Source organism: Melozone crissalis, unplaced genomic scaffold (assembly GCF_028551555.1).
Source record: "Melozone crissalis strain CALT ecotype California unplaced genomic scaffold, PUWL_Pcris_2 ptg000027l_1, whole genome shotgun sequence".
In the NCBI taxonomy this organism is placed as follows: Eukaryota; Metazoa; Chordata; class Aves; order Passeriformes; family Passerellidae; genus Melozone; species Melozone crissalis.
In genome coordinates this window covers 3,574,543-3,592,500 of record NW_026535805.1, presented here as the reverse complement: position 1 = coordinate 3,592,500, position 17,958 = coordinate 3,574,543, and the positions used below count along the sequence as shown (strand labels likewise).

The window sequence follows — 17,958 nt, the reverse complement described above, 5'->3', positions numbered from 1 at the left end:
GGTAGGATGGGGGCTGGGGAGTGGCCTTTCTAATTATCAGCTGAAGAATTCCTGTATCTCTAACTGTTGGGCACGACCCTGGGGATTTTAGGAAGCTGCCCTATGACTTCACCAACAAAGAGCGTTATCTTGGAGTTGCCTGATACAACCACTTAAGGACCTTGGTTAAATGTGAATTAAAATCTAGTCAAATCCAATTAAGCATTTTTAAGCAGATATCTAATTTGAAAAACAGCTGTACATATTACCCAACAAATTTCTTCCTTCTTCTTCGTTCTTATTTTCTGCTTATAAATGAAAAAGCATCTGCAGCTTGCTAAAACTTTGCTTTTTAAAGCTGATTTAGTGCAGGCACATAACTGGGCACAAAGGGAAGAATGTCCTCATATTACATCTTCCTAACAAATTATATTTAATAAGATGAAGCTTTGTGGGGGTTTCTGTTTTGTTTATTTGGTTTTTACAAATTACAAAACATTCTGTCAATGGTGTTTTTCTACACTGTCTGGTTAGTTTGATGTTATTCTCACAACTGAAATGCAGACACAGAAAAAATCACAGAGAAAAGCATAAATAAAAAGCACATATAAAAACATATATAGAGAAACGGCATATGGACCATTTGTGCAATCTCATTTTAGTCATCAGCCTTTAACATTTGGGTGGTCCCCTATTCTCTCATGGCTGCAGGTGCACACACAGTAAAGATCACCACTTCCAGAGTGCTGCCCACCACCATCTTTCTGCCAAGAGTAACATCTTTTAAACCTGTCAAGCTGCATTATTCCATTGTGTGGGTTAAGAAAGCTGATTAATCAGTGTAAAAATCAACCACTTTCTTTGACTGACACTTATCAGTAGCAGCACACAAGTGGACCTCAGGAAAGCAGTCATGTGAACAGCTGCAGCCCAAGGATGGTAAATGTCCATGCCTTAGATGTTCTGAACATTTCATGGTCTGTAGAGGTTTCATGCTCTTAACTAGGTTAGGTGTCTGAAGACAGCCATTATAAGTATCTTTCAAAAGACTTAGCTCTACATGTCTTTCACTCATCAAAAAAAGACTGTACAATGGGTGAGAAATTGACCTTGCACAAGGAGAAGCCCAAGGATAAAATACACCAGATTTTCCCAAATAGGTAACTAATTTTTTGTAGAAGAAATTACATATTGGTCCAGGCACTCTGGCCTAGTCAATCTAGAGTGTGGTTAGGTGTGGTCAGACATAACTGTATCAGTGGTTTTACTTCTATCTAGTCCAAAAATTTATTGAAAGACAAAATTCTGTCAGGTTCATGTAACACACTGAATTAGGGAGAGAACATGAAAGAAAAAAAGAAGTGAAATAAACTTCTTGGCTGTAACCTACACTAATTCAAATCACCAGTTGCCTGACAACATATTAAGACCTCACAGACACCAGACAAACCTTTCCTTCCTAATTCACAAGGATTCTTTCCTTCCTGGCAGAGTTCCAGCAGAGTCTAAAGCTATGCTCCTGTGGCTGCTGGAAACATCCAGGAGACAGTGAAGTGGCCTTGTTTACGGCAAGGATGGTATAAATAGAAGAGCTGAAGCCTCTCTCTTTCTCTCTCACCATTCCTCTCCAGTTCTATTACTACGGTACTCTAAAATCATCAAAGTTGTGCAACAATCCATTTCATCCTTTCTGCTCTAATTAGGCAATTCTACATGTCTGTCTTGATAGGTGAGGCTTACTGAAGCACTTAATCAGTTTCTGGAGGGGCATCATAGTGCCAATCCAAATGCTTATTTAAACAGAGCTGTAGTGCCAAATCCAGCATATTCTGCAGCAGCATGGAAACAACAGAATCTGTGAGACACAGATTGCCTCACACACTTTTTTAAAGCAGCCTTCAATGTGAAGAAGCACTTGTCCTGTATTCATCCTGTATAAGCTTAACAGGTCCAGAGATTAAAACATGGAAAGCATTTTACATTACTGGGCTTTCCTGGCAAATAAAACAATTAGAGCAATTTCAGTACAAGCCCTTCCTGAAACTGTGCTAACAAGGCTTTGAATCTTAAAAGCTGCATTTAAATAAAACAATTCATTTGCAAACCCATCACATACAGCACACACATAGTAGGTGGGGATCATTTCATTGAAATTAGAAAGCAAATGTCTCTATACATGAGAGGTCACCAGTTGTTGTACATTAAAACCTTTTCACTGTTAGGCATAATTAAAATACTCTAACAGTGGTTTCAGTAATTTAAACATTGCAGTATTGTTGTAATATTTTTCTAGGCTTCAAGAGTTCACAATTGTTTGGTCCAATCAAATCTGGGAACACTGGAGAAGTTATCACCCATCAAGGTAATTACTTTCAAGTTGAAATAATTACTCCATCAATGTTAATGGTCTTTCAACTTCAATAAAGCACTCACCTGCCGATAATCACAGCTAACCTCTTGCTCTCATGCAATTCCCTCTCTATTTAGCAGGTTATATTACAGCCGTTAGAGTGGTCACTTGTCCTGAACAGCTGCTGAATTTCACTTTGATCGTCTGTGAACCATAAAAAAATTAGTCATCTGTGTATGATTTCCCCTAACCCATAAGGCCTTGCAGAGCTGAGGAGATGATCTTTTGGCTGCATCAGGGCACTGCTGAGCTGCCATCTTGTTTCTGGTGGTGGCCACTTTCCACTACCTACCAGCAGTACAGTAGCCTAATTAACTTTTGCCCTCCACTGCCGTTTACAGCTTTCACTCATTGCTAGTAGCACATCTTCTGAATTTATGGCATGTACAGGGATTGCTTCACTTGCACTCATCCTCTTTTCTTAGGGTGCACCCAATTGCTCAGGCATCTGCAATAGGCATTTACAAAAAAGTTTCACCGGTGCCTCTCCTTGGCATATATTTTTCTTATTCTTGTGGCAACAATCTTCATTACTTCTATGAGAATGTTGCCATGTACACTACTAAATACTGCAATACTGAATAGTCTGTACAAGGGAGTTAGTAACTGTGTTGTATCTCATCTCTAATGCTGCCAAATGTTCACAGGTCTATATGAAGAAATAGAAGTGAAGGACTACACATGAATGTATTATGCATTTTTAAATGTTATTAATAGAAAGAAACTAACTCTGGATGCATGATTCCAGATATCTGTAAAATCCTGCATAGGAGGCATGAATATATGGCACTACTGGCCACTCAAAAACATTTCTGATATATTATTTTTGATATGGAGGTTTTTAACAAGTAAACTATACTTCATATTCTGACTCAGTTTATTTGACATGAAAATTCTGTCTGCTTATAAGAACACAATCATGTTAGCCAAGGCTTCATCCTCCTACCAAAGTCTTTATTACTGCTATTCTGCATTGTGTCTACAGATTTCCCTGTCACAGCACCTGCCAAGAGACGCTTGGCCAGTGCAGTTATATCCCATCTCCCCAAATAATGCAAGGGAAGCCAATGTGTGTTCTCAACTGTTAGCACAGCTGCATCCAAACCAGAGGCTTTGCTGGTGCAGTGATAGCAGCTAAGAGATGTATTAATTAATTTTTTTCACCCCAAACTGGCATGGTTATGCAAAAAAAAAAGTCTTTAAGGATAAGTTTGGCCTGAGTGTCTCACATTGCAAAACACATCGTGAGAAGACCTGTGCACAGGTGCAGGATTTCCTAGGAATAAGACCTATAATGCTTACACCTATCTCTTGCATCCTCTAAAAAGCATGTTGTACTTTGATCTACACTTGGCTGAGGTGAATTTAACACACTGAGACCTTGCTTCTACATAATAGTAATAATTGGTGGGCACTGCCCATAACAGGCAGTTTTCCTTTTTAACTGTATGGATGCTTTTCTTTCTCCAAGTGTTTTCGAACAGCTACATAGTTTTATGGTTTTTTACTCATCTTCCTGGCTTTGAACTCTCCTGCTCCCAATAAACAACCAAACACTTGATGTAGCTGTCATGGGAAAAACAGCATTACAGACCCACAAAATGTCTATCAAGAAATGTCCAAACCTACCCATAGTTCTACCTCACAGCAGCACTTGCAATACAGCAGTTTTAAAGAGCTGTGATGCTTTGATGACATCTGGCAGGCACTCATTGGCTTTATAATGAAATCAGCTCTGGGTTCTCTGTTCACAAGCTTAAGTCCTAAGTTCACAAGAGAGAGAAGCTTGCTTTGACAATCTAGGCACTTTTTGCAGATTTCTGTAAATGAGAACCTTCTGAAAATCCCTTCCCCTATAAACACACTCATGTTAATGCTTTCAAGACACTAAATAGAATTCCTGCTTTAGAGGGTTAAAATTAACTGCATAGACATTGTGGGAGACATTTGTGCTGCTGTAACCAGTCTTGACTTGACTTTGCTCTGCAAATAAACCGGAATGTCAGTTTAACTTGCTGTCACCTAACATCTGTCACTACACTCCTGGCCAAACAAGCCAAGGAAATGGGTGACACTGCTCCCTAACTGTGAAGAATCAAAATGCCTCATGTGTGTGTCACTTGCTTCTAACAGTGCAGGACACCCTCCTTTCATTTCAGGAGGAGCAGCTTTTGCTCTGAGAACTGAGTTCTCATTTTTATCTCCACAGGCAGTGTAAAATTTCAATGGGTCATAACCTTAAGGTACCAGACAGCCATACCTTTGACATATTAACTCAAATACTTCTTAATGGGGAATAAATAGCTGGATTTGGGGAAATATAGTGATAAGTATAGGGTAAATCTGTTAAATTGTTTGAAAACCCAGAAGATGCTTCTGATTTGTCTCTGAAATGGATGGAAATGAAGCTGTTATATGAGAACAGTCTGCAGGGACATTAGCAAAGGCTTAATTTGTATCCTGCAGTGTCACAAGGATTGTATTTCTCCTCTAAGTTTTGGTCAAGCTTTATGTCCTGGGGCAAGCAACCAGGGTGCAACCAAGAAGCGCAAGGGTGGGATCAGCCACCGACATTCTAGCACTGGGGTTTTTTCCTGGAATAATCTAATGGGATAAGAATGGAGTCTAACAGATTAAATAAAGGACCAAACTCATTGCTTTCTTAATACTTTAAGTCTTACTTGTAACATGGAAGATTGTGAGAGAGAATGACTAATGGCATATCCCATGAGGGAGCTCCAATAGAGATGCTTTAGGAGATTAAATGATTTAGCCTAGTACCATGAAGGCTATATTTTAAAGGGGGCAGAAGTTTAATCATTGGAATTCTAGTTCCTTCAATAAAATTACATTTTAATTAAAGTATCTCATTCACAAAGCTGAAGTTAAGGGTATATCAGCAATTTCATGATAAAATTCTATTTTTAAGCGTTTCTAACTTTAAAAGTTGGTGTCCAGGTTTTTGCCTGCTGGGATAATTGACCTAACCTCCTGCAGATATCTTTGATAACATGACTCCATGCACTTTATGTCAATATCTTTGATTCAAAGCTTTAGCTGTTCTGCTATATTCAGAAGAGGTAGGAGGATCTCAGGTCCTTGGTATAAATCAGCAACAATTCCATTCAGTTAATGCAGCTGCAACAGTTTCAAGTAAGTGCAACTGATGGAGCAGATGTGCAAAAAGATTTGTCCCCAAAGGATAGTATAATATTTTAAATAAAAATGGGTAGCAAATATCATAATTGACCCATGTTCAAGACAAAGGACAGTAGAAAACCATACAAGCCAGCTTTGCTGCATTGCTACTAGAACAGCTATACATATGCTGCCAGAATGTCATTTTGATGCAGGATACTGTTTGGGGAAAATAAAGGATTTTGGAGCCAGGAAAATACTAATTCAGTAAATAATAGCTTGTTAATCTAAAAGGCTTTTAACTGATGCTGTTAAAGAAACACACTGTAGCAACATTATTTAAAATACCATTTTGGTAGGTTTTATTGCCCACAGTACAACCATCTTGGACAGTTTCTGTTGTTGTTGGCATGCTTAGAAGACATTGCAATGCATGATCAGCCAGGTCAATTCTGATGCTCAGAACACATTGCATGCTGCTGAAGCAGAGCAGCAGAAGCCCTGGCTTTTCACTGGTTTTAAAATCTTAGGTGCATCATTACAGTTATGATGGTGGTAATTTTTCTTACAAGAAGTAAAGGGAGCTAAGCACCAAAATGCCACTGAACTTTATAATCCCAATATACTTTTTTAAACCTGGCATGCTGTGCAATGTGAATGCAACTGCTTCAGAAGGCAAAAGTACATTATTCCTATAACTCAGTTCAGAAACTGTTCTCCTTTTCAGAAAAAAAAAAAAATTACAAACTGAATCCATTTAGGATTAGACACAAAACTGGTCTGAAACTCTATGATCAAGGGTATGTAAGATTACCAAGCTGGAAACTTCTTCCACTGTGTCATGTGGAGATTTGGCTGAGGAAGTTACTCAAAGGTTACTACTGAGTATTCCAGAGAAAGCGTTTTGGGATCTTACTTGAATTGCCAACCACATACTTCAAAATTGGGATAATAAAGAATTTAGGGGATTTCTGGTGTTATTCAAAACTACCATGGACTACGGAGATTCTAGGTTTATGAACTTGAGGTGGCACTGCTGAGGAAACCAAACTTTATTACAACCTCCTTAAACTTTTAAAATTTCTTTTCAGAAGACAACAAAGTACACAAGCTGTCCTAATACACAACAGTTCAGTCCAATAATTTATAAACTGTCTTGCTATAGAAAGATTAGAATGCAATATACAGGGGGGAGGAACATTTGTGCATTTGTGGTAAATGCACAAAACACAACCATTTCTGTCACTGGTTTACACAATGTTGTTATCCAGTTCACAAAACAATGTGTTTTTCTAAATCTGTCCTTTCACATACTGAATAGAAACATGCAAAGAAAGCTAAGGGAAAGACAGATCAACAGGGCAAAGTAACATTCCAATATAAATACATGAATTGGAAATAAATGCTTTTATTACTGATGAATTATGAGGGAAAGATGCAAATGGGTTGCATATATGAACTATGTAATTACTAATTAATTCATTCACTTTATGATTCCAACTGAAATAAAAAATTAATTCTATACAAGGAGGAGTGATATTGCTGTTCTTTGTGCAGGTACTGTGAAACTATTTTGTCAATCAGACAAAAAGTTCAGGATAGTATTTTTAGAGCAAGGCTGACAAATGCATGTGCTTAACTCCTCCAGACATGACACATCCATGCTTTTGAGTAATCTACTTGCCTCTACCAGAAATCCAATGTTAGCATGAAATGTTTCAGTCTGCGTTGGGCCAAACACAAAACTTAAGCCAACAAAACACCAGGTAACTGGAAACCTCGCTTTTCTAACCAGGGTTAAGGGAGAGTTTAAAATGCAACAGAGATCAAAGCAGAGTGAAACATCTTAAAACTGGTTTTGTGGCCCAGTTCTTACCATTACAGTGAGTGCTGTGACAGCTGGGCTGCTGAGGGTGGGGTCGCTGTGCTTTTCTTGGTAGACCACTCGGTACAGAGAGATGACCCCGTTGGGGGAGAGCGGCTGGCTCCAGTTCAGCCGCACCGAGTACGCGCTCGTGGCTTCTGCCCAGGGGGCTCCCATGCCCCAGGGGGAAGCTTCCAGAGTCTGGGCTGAAGCCCACAAGCTGTCCACAGAGCCCACGGAATTTTGAGATCTGGCACGGTACTCATAGAGGGTAAAAGGCTGGAGAGCATCGGAAGCATCAATGAATTCCAAAGGTCCTTCAGTCCAGATGAACAAAAGCAGCTCTTCTTGACTGCCCACAGGACGTCTGGAATTAAACCAAAACCAGTATGTTTAAAATAGTAAATTGCTTCAGCAGTCACATAATAGTTAATCCTAAAGTTCCAAGTTCAGCTTGTATCTCAGAAATATACAGAAATTATTTCTGTACATTACACATGCACAAAGAACTGACTACCTATCTTTGCATCTTAAAAGCATTTCCCTGAATTTGTGTTAGGTTCTGAGTAGTGACGAAGAGATTTTTGAGGCAATCAGTGATTCTCCTTTATCTAGAAAAATACTATAAAACATGGCAAACAAGTGCGCTGTCACGGTCCAGGGCAGCAGAGCAGCAACACAACAGCATGTTGTCCTTCTAGGATAGAATACACCACAAATGAGACTTTCAGAACTTGGAACATGAAATTTTAAATCTATCTATATTTGCTAAGCAATAACTTAAATTGAAATATGGGTGCAAATTTTCAGTATTTCTGAAAATCAATTTATTTACTGAGGTACTCACCTCAGAATACCTAATTTATGGAAAAATTGTGACCAGTTTACTGGAGAAAAATGTTATCTAGTGAATAAGGGATAAGTATTCTATCATGCCCTCAAAACTAAACTATTCTATCATGCACTTTCAAAATCTGGTTTTCTCACACTAAATATCCCATTGTTTCTTGCAAATTGAATAAGTAATCCCTCGTGCATAAACTTAGCTAAATTTTCAGCTCCACCACCAAACCTCATTAAAATATCACACATAATGTTTTCTGTAATAAACAACATATTTTTTTCCAACGCTGTTTTTGTTTAAAAATGCGAACCTAAGATATGTGAAGAAAATTCACTTTATTGGTTTTTGGCACAATGGGGTTTTTTTTGTGCATATGTACATATATGTATACATAGACACACACTTACATATATATATATACATATATATACATATATATAGCATTACTACTGCAGATATGCTTGCCTTGGACCTGGTGTTATTCTGAGTACCAGAGATTACAGATGATCCTCAGCCCCTTTGTAATATGTCCCCTTCTTCTATATAATTTACAGCAGTTTTAATAAGCTGACTACTCATCTTCAAAACAGTGTTACCAAATCAATTATTTCACTTGGCATAGAAATGTTTGTGTGAAATTAAGTTGGTTACATTTAAACAGTGTGTGATAAATTTCAGTGATGGCTGGGCTGTACTGCACATGAATTTAAGTATTTTCCCTACTCTTCACAGGAACCTTGGCTTTTGCAGAACATAAAAGCACTTTCACCCTCCATGCCAACAACAAAAATCCAAATTACATTATCTGCCACTTTTATTGCAAGTAGAGCAAATTTGCAGAAGTAAAATTGGTTTGTCTGGCTACTGGGTGTCATCATCACTACACACACACCACAAGTTGAAGAACATTTATTTGGCAAGAGAAAAATCTGTGTTTCAAAGAATGCTGTAGGATTTTATCTTGTTAGGTCAAACCAGGAATTAATGTAATAATAAAAAAGCATCACTTTTTTAAAACTGATAATATTAGCTGCTTGTAATAATATATTCCCAGGTATTAACATGCAATTATGAATAACATAATGAATGCAAGTGTGTACCCAGCTGTTTATTCATCCTTTGTGTATGTGCATATATAAGGCAGGAACGAAGACATTATTTTCTCATACGAAACTGAATAAGTTTTGCTAAATTCTGAGATAAGCAGATTATATGGACACTGTTATGTTTAACACTGGATATGTTAAAGTGTGATTTAAAAAAAAAAAAAAAGAAGAGTGTTGAGGTAGAATATCTCTGTCATAGTGAAATAAGCAAATTGTAAGATATGTTGATACTGAGGGTTGGTTGGCAAAACTGGGCAAAGACTGGCAGATAGAAGAAGTAGGAAAGATTCCTTAGAAATTCTTGGTCTGTCTGTAAAATTCAGGGTCCAAAGTTTCCCATTGTCTCCAAAATTCCAGCAACAGTTTTTGATACAATTGCCCATGCTCTATTATCATGGCAAGTTAAGCCTCCTGCAGACCTCTCCCTTGGATGCTGTTCACTGATGTAATGCATATAATTTTGAAAGATGAATCATTACTACATCTTTCTCCTGCACCTAAAAATATAATCTCTTTTCTGTGTACCCAAAAACATGTCTAAAAAAATCTCTGTAAATAAGGGAAAAGAGAGTACATTTTAATGCAAGAAAGTCACATTTAATGTGTCTTGCTGACCAAACAGTATGGAACTCAAATAAATACATAAATTTATGTTTTATAAATATTCCACAGTCTGTGATAAACAGTTTTTTCACGCTGAATGATCAAATATGCCACCAACTGTAAGCTGATTCACAGGCAAAGCTGTACAATGTAGCCTGTTTAAGTATTTAGATCTTATTACTGCTGAATATTTAATGAATGAAACTTATGGTTAGGTAAATGGTTCCATCTGTAGTGCTAAAAACCAGAATATCTTCATGTATGAATAAACTTTGAACAGAAGTGGTTGAACAATCTGTAATCATTTCAATAGTTTTAAGATTTAAGATTCAGCTGCTCATTTAACTGGAAGTATTTCTTGTGTACAATGAGCTGCAAAGGAGAGAATAACATTTCCAGGAGCTGGAAGCCGTCTCTTCATCTGCATAGACTGATTTGCTGCTTACATTCATTTTGAAGATGTTCAGATAGTTATTTTTATAAGGGCAAATTCTCCCTGCCCCAGTGCCAATCTGAGGCAGATGACACAAGAAGGAGGATATAATCTCCTTTGTGACAGATGACTCCAGAGCTGTGCTGCAGCCACGCTGTCTGCAGCGCTCGCCCCTCGGCTTCCCTGCGTGCGCGGCAGCGGCGAATCCCCCAGGTCTCCAGGGTCAAACCAGAATTATTCCTCACATGTTTACCTTTCACCACACAACCAAATTACATGTTTTAGCAGTGCCTGCTGCTTTCCTTAACAGTGAGTTAATTTTCGGAACGCTTACAAGTCTTGGGATAAATTCAAACAATCAGGGAATCATGCTGTAAAATGTGGGGGAACAATGCAACATTAGCAATGCTCCCACTCTGCAGTTTCACATTTAATTAAACAAACAAACCTCACTTACATTTGTATTCAACCAATCTACACTAATGTAGCTTTCATAATTTGGGGTATTTTTTTTTAAAACATGAGTTTTGATGCAAAGAAAAAAAAGAACAGAAGGAATTTGAAGTTACTGCATGTAATATACTAGTTTATATTGGGTATTAGATCAATTACAGGTATAAATAAATGCCTTCAGGAGTTCTCATATTCAATGACATAACCATCCATAGGGATTCCTACATTAAACCATCCTGTAACATATGTTCCTTGGAAGCTGTCTAGGGTACAACTCATGGTTAAGGGTATACGATTAAGCAATGAATTAATCATAAAGAGTCAGTCTGGAAGCCTCTTCACTGCAAGTCACAACAGCCACTGAGACATGTCTTCTGTCTTAAATTGCCTTTTGATTTTTCTGCTACATTTTCACCAGCACAATGCTCAGCTAATGAGAGCTACATTTCAATCTCACAAATATACACAAAATAATATAATCTTATTGGGCAGGACATAGACAGTTTGACAAAAAATTCAGACACTCCCTTAAGAAAGTTACCAAACAAAATACTTTGAACTTTACAGGCATTATGTCTGTAAGGGCCACCTCATGTCCCTCCTATACAATGCATCCTGTTAATCATCAGAGAGCAGTACCATTAGCTCATGTGACCTACAACTTACTAAAATGCAGCAACAAATATATATATAATTTATTTTCATAATATTTTTTTTTTGGAGTAGCAACTTCTGAGGTTGGCAGAGCAATGTTATGTCATGACAAATTGGAACAGAACTAGATTAGATGATTATCTCATGAACCAGATCTTTTCTTGTTCACAAACTCTTTGAAGTTGTGGTCCTTGTTAGAAAAGTTTAAAAGCCTCAGATCTGTGCTTAAAGCCATTTTAATAATGAAAGAAACTATCACCATCTCCTCTATCATAAAATAACATTTAATTTTTTTGGTTTCTAGCAAAATGGCTGCAAACTTGGGAGTAGTTTTATGATGCTAGAGGAAAGCACTAGCCCTGCCACTTTAATGCAGAGATCTGCACACACACACTAGGTCCCCAAGAATCCCAGGTTTTGAGTTAAATGAATTTATTTTGGTGGTGATGCAGTAAGGAAGAGGCACATACTGAGGAAGAAATTACATTCCACAACCTCTCATAGAAATACTGCAGTCTTGCTGCTATAACAATGTAAGGCCATGTGTGGCTACAAAATGAAAAAGAACTATGTGCTTACATCCCATTTCTGATTTTTTGCAGCTATCTGAGAAAGATTTGATATTGTTGTTGTCTAAGCACATTTAAACTTCAGCTGAAATAACTGCCAAGTGATTCATGCCTATGTAGGTGAATATACCGATTGTATCTGGAGCCCCAGTGCGCCATTTTCATTTCACTTTAAATAAAAAACAAAATGTATCTATGTCAGTCAGTGCCCTTCTGCTGTACTCAGAGGTATCAAACAGGCTACAATTATGATTGTGAAGTGATTGTGTCACATTGGAGGAAGGTTTATTGCTTTTGAGTCTGCTAGGCAGTAACACATTCTGTTTCATATTACTCTTTATATCATTGTTTGGCTGTGACTAGAATAATCAAATGCCATCAAATGCTGTCAAATTCAATTTACAGTATTTTTCACTGAAGCAGGCTTTCTGCATTATATTTCCTGCTTTCCCTTTCTATGGTTGCCATGGAATAGCAGCAGTAATCATCAGCTTTATTTACAAAACCAACAGAGTGAAGACATGTCTTGGGCTATAACATGCACTTTATTCCTCTTTATGCAGGGGAGGGACTTGGGGTTTTGATCAGACAATTAAAAAAAGGCAAACAAAAGGGTATTTCAAGACAGCAGGAATTTTTAGAGACCACTAATGTCTTTGAATGAATTTATATTAATTATCACTGAGGATTCCAAAAGGTAATTGGATTTCCTGTCTTCTCAGTCACACCTCTAATATAATAAAAAAGTCCCAAACTCTTTGTGGGAGGTTAGGATCAACCCAGCATGTGTTTGCCACACATACTTAAGAATTGGAAAACCCAGGAACTTTAGAGTTTAAATCCTCTCAAATATATAGCTCGAGTTTTATATTCTCTGACTTCTGAAGCCATTCAAGAAGGTCGCTGCAGTGAGCTTTTAACAAAGGCTCAACGGGCACAGCAGAGATCAGTGCTCTGCTAGTTTCATACTGCCCTGAACACTGCTATCTGTACAGAAAAATCCTCACACAGGACTTAGGAAACTCCTCATAGCAAGTGAGAATGCATCAGGCAACAGCCTACACAGGGCAGATGAATACAAACACCAAGGTACATAAACAGATGCACTGTAGTCACTGTCCAGATTACTTACGTAGGAACATAATTTATCCTGGAAAATTGATCTGTTTTAGAAACCTAGACACCTTTTTCTGCTCTTGAAAGTCTCAGAATTGGTGAATTACTCCTCTTTCCATTACAAAATTCTTAACTGTCTGTCAGAGAAAACTGAAGTTTGTACCTAGTGGTCCTGGTAAGCACAGTACAAGTATCTATCCTACAAACTTTTCCTAAGATTTTTTTTGTTCCTTTGAATTTTAAAACGTACTTCCACATGCTTTTTTGTCATTTGTAGTTCAAGAAGATGATTCTTGTTTGAATTCCTATTCCTAACATGGCCATTCATGGATCAGCTTCTTACCTTAGCATTTGAAAGGTAATATATACATATTGTTTCAAATATACTTCTACACTTTTTTTCACCTCCCAAAAAATCAAAGAATAAAGAAAGGAACTGTTAGTAGGACTAAGAATCTGAGGTGATAAGTGCATTTACCTGTAGATAAAGTAGTTAGTAATGATGCCATTTGGTTTCCTGGGTGGTGCCCATTTCACTTCTATGAGTGCAGGTCCAATTGCTTTAACAACAGGTGGGCTCAGTTCTCTGGGAGGTGCTTCAGCAGTTCTTGCATATGTTTGACCACCCACGCCACACCCACCTACAGAAACAGACATTTGTGTAGGGATAAGAGTTTTTTCCTCAACAAAACATACATTATAATCAAATGAATGTCAAGTAAAGAAGCTGCAGGTGGAAATTCTCATTTCACCTCATTTCATTGTTAAATACTCATTTAAATTACCACAGCTCTACTGAGGAATTACTCCTGATTTTCAGCAGTGAGTGAGGAGCAAATTGGTTCAAAATTGTCATTTTAGAAATACTTATCTCAATAAGTTTTATAAAATTTCCATCAAAGACAGGGAATTTCTAATTTTTGGGCTCTTCTGTCTTTATCTTCATCACTTCTTCTTGTTGAGTAATTACAGAACTAATTCAGTTCTGTACATCCTTTTCAAAGATCTTTAAGCTGCTTGTAATCTAAAATACATATTTTAAACCTCCATTTGATATATTCATGATACATGGAGAAGTACACACATGATACATGGAGAAATATTTAATGCTTCATTCAGTGCTAGGCCTTCTTTTTACTAGGTAAACATTTGACTCCAATGTAAAGAATTTCATCTGTTTTGCAGAGTTGCATCTACCTGCAAAATCCCTTCCAGCCACACAGATGAGTGTTTTAAATTGCCTTACCACTCTGGCATGCTTGTATTCTTATCTCATACAGGGTGTAGGGATCCAGGCCATCGACAAAGGCAAAATGTGCGCGTCCTACCGGCTTCACCAGCAGAATGGGACTGCTCGCATTTAGCAGGATGTTGTATTCCAAAGGCACATTGACAATGAATATCCCTGTTGTGAAACAGAGAGGAACCAGTGATTATCTGAAACACTAACAACAGTGCAGGACAACTTCAAAGAGCCAATTCATCACATGCAATTTTAAACGTAAGCCCCCTCTGGAGGTTTTCCCTACTGCTTCTTTGAAAACTACAATCATTTAAATATAAACTGAAACAGATCCATCTGCAGATTGCTAGTGGAAGACAGACATTATGGTTCTTAGGTAAGAATCAAAATTCAATTCAGTCAATGCCTGTTTTGCAATTGCCACTTCTGGGAAGACCGACCTTATGACTTGGAACCAGGCAGCTTTTATGTATTTTGGAGGAGTAACAGCTACTAGTGTTTGAATAGTCATATGATCAAACAAGTGAATTGCAACCATTCAGCAAATTGTGCCTTTTTAGCCCAACAGCAGTGGCTGAGTGTAGGTTCTTAGCCCGCTTCACCAGTGGAGTACAATACAATAGCTTGAGTCAAGAAACATGTAATTTAAAATTATGTAAAAACAAACTCTTCAGTTTTTGTTAAAAAAACCCTTTAATTTTTTAGTATTTGAATTCAAGAAACATATAATTTTAAATGATGTAAAAACAAACTCTTCAGTTTTTGTTAAAAAAAAACCCTGTCATTTTTTTAGTATTTGAATTCAAACATTTTCCCCATCTATTCCTATCCCCATGGTGTCAGTTCTTAATTTTCCAGATCTCTTGAAAAACTCAGTTCCTTCAGAAGATTACAAGCCAAGCCATATACCATCCCTTTAGAACAATAGGCAGATGTTCCTGGATGTTCTCTTTTCTTCCACATGACATCTCTAAGAGTTCTGTTTGATTGGTTGGTGGTTTTGTTTGATTTTTGGTTCCCTTGAGCAGTAATATATTTTTAGGAAATAGGCACTAGGCTTTTTAATTTTTGTCCACTGTTGACTGGTCTGTGCAGACAGCAGCAGTTTCATAAAACCAAGAGAACAACCAAAGAAGAGTTTGTATTAAGTGTGTTTCCTTCATTCTGCAGTCACATAAGGAACAACCTTAAGAAAGGACAGAGTACAGACCAGACAAGGTTCATTTCTGAGATGAGTCAAGATATATCTGATCAGTAAAATCACATTTCTCTTCCAACACAACACCTACTTTAGATGTCACAGAGATGTCTTTGTGACTGCAACAAGGACCAGATGCCTGTGAGCAGTTCTGAGACTTGTCCAGACCTTGAGATTCTTTCCTTTTTTAACTCTGGAAAACAACTCAGCTTTCCTCCTAATTAGAATTTTCGCCCTTTTCTGATAAAGCATCTACGTTGATACTACTACCCTGAATCTACAAAGAGCATTTGTTTCCACTGTTGTGCATCTGTTAGGTGGGTTTTTTCTAGCTAAGTATGTATGTGAATATGTATAACTAAAAAACAGAAGTTTGCAAGAAATCAGAGATTTCAAGTTTAGTCCTGGTACTATGAACAACTGATGTACTTTGAAAGATCAGAAAAATCTTTGAAACCATGTTTTTACAATTCTCATAAGAAAAAGAGAATATAAAAATCCCAAAGAAATAACATGCAGCTGCCTGACTCGATGCTAGACAGAGAAAATGCCAATTACACTAAAAAGCTGAAAAATAGCCCTGAAGTAGAGCCATGACTTCAATCTTATTCAACTGCTCAGCTTACAGGAAGAACAAAGATGTTGTTAGGAACTGTTGGAAGAGGTGAAGGGAAAAGGAGACAAAAAAAGCAGAAATTCCTCTGTAAAATTTTCCTTCTTCACTGTAAAAGTTACAAGAAAAATACCAAGATATAATCATTAGGAATGGAATAACAGAAATACAACTTTCTAAATCAAGGACGATGGTACAGAGTAAACCTCTGAGCGATGATCTTGAGGTAGACTAGTTTTGCCTCAAAGAAAATTATTTTTTGCCTGATATATGGAAGATAAAATGCTCCAGAAAAGTGCACTTGAGTTTGCAGTGTAAAATTTTTCCAGTAATTAAAAATATAGTGTTAAAGACAATAATAATTTTTATTATTCTTATTATTAGTAGTAGTATTTCCACACTATAATTGGAGGGTCTGTAAAGTATACAACAGAATATCTGGAAGAGTTTGAAATGGTACAGAGCACACCAATAGAAACCTTTATTTAATCTCCTAGTTAAGGTCCCCTTCTTTTCCACTCCTGAAAACTGACCAGACATTTCAGCTAGAAAAAACCATTTCTTTATGAGAGTGATATAATTCAGTTTTTTGCATCTTATCAGGGCATTTATTCTAGGCAAAAATCACTAGAAACCTTTGAAATTGAAACTATTCAGAATGCTTGATTTCCCAAGGAAGATTAAATACAAACAAGGACAGCTGAATCCAGCCATCAGTATGCAGCAAAGGACACCTATTTCAAAATAAATGACCTATCCAACAATGTTGGACAGTGTTCAGTCCATATCACAAATTAATAAAAAAACACCACCTCACACCTGAAACACAAAATCTTAAAATTCTGATAAATTTTGCACTATGTTAGGAATGATACCAATAGTAAATATGCTCAGGAGAAAAAATATTCTCAAGAAGAGAAAATGAAATTTTAAATAAAATCACATAAGCATCCTGAAAAATTCCAATGTCCAATGGAATCCTTCTACACTTTGATCAAATTCATTGACTATAAAGATCAAAGGATCACTTCCTATTCTGAAAAATTGTAATATATATTCTTACAACACAGAATCTTGTAAAAAACCCCTTTTGCTCAGAACAGCCTTCAGCATCTGCAGCCAGTCTGAAACCACTACCTCGTGTGCTCGTATGACTGAAGGAAATGAAATGGGCATATTTGTTAAAGTCATCTGGGAAACCACACGACTTGGTTAGTTCCAGAGTTCATAAATTTATGTCAGAATAAAAGGAACCGTAAAAGCACAAGTGAACCAATTTACCCTAAATGCAAATGGCAGTTTTGTTATTTGGTGTCAAAGTTACCATGAGCACAATGACAACCTGCCATAACACATTTTCATGTTCACTAAAGAACAAGGATTTAGTTGGTTAATATTCCCAGCAATACTCTTTTTCATAATTTACAACAACTAGATGCTGATAGGTTATTTAACATTTATGAAGTTAAGATGTAATCAGAAAAACCCTGATTATCTTTACAAATAAAAAAGTTAAATTATTCCACTTTTTTTTTCTCTGTGACTTCATTTCACAGCAGGTGCATATTTTGCAATGGGACAAATCAATCAAATGAAACGCTGGGTTTTTCTGGGCATATTTGAATAACATTTAATGGACAATTCTGTGCAAAACTCTGCAAATTAGGTTTGACGGCTCTGTGTACTTCAAAACTAGGCTAGGTCAAAAATAGAATTTGCAGCACAGGATGCTTAA

General features: G+C 37.1%; 1 protein-coding gene across 1 annotated transcript in view; it reads right to left on the bottom strand.

Moving 5' to 3' along the window:
• Positions 1-17,958, bottom strand: part of USH2A (usherin) — a 373,967-nt gene that overhangs the window by 49,902 nt on the left and 306,107 nt on the right. Inside the window, exons 58-60 of the mRNA XM_054280520.1 lie at positions 14,416-14,574; positions 13,648-13,810; positions 7,404-7,758 (exon numbers count right to left, since the gene is read on the bottom strand). Coding sequence (XP_054136495.1) covers positions 7,404-7,758; positions 13,648-13,810; positions 14,416-14,574 — 677 coding nt within the window. The remainder of the gene's footprint in view (positions 1-7,403; positions 7,759-13,647; positions 13,811-14,415; positions 14,575-17,958) is intronic.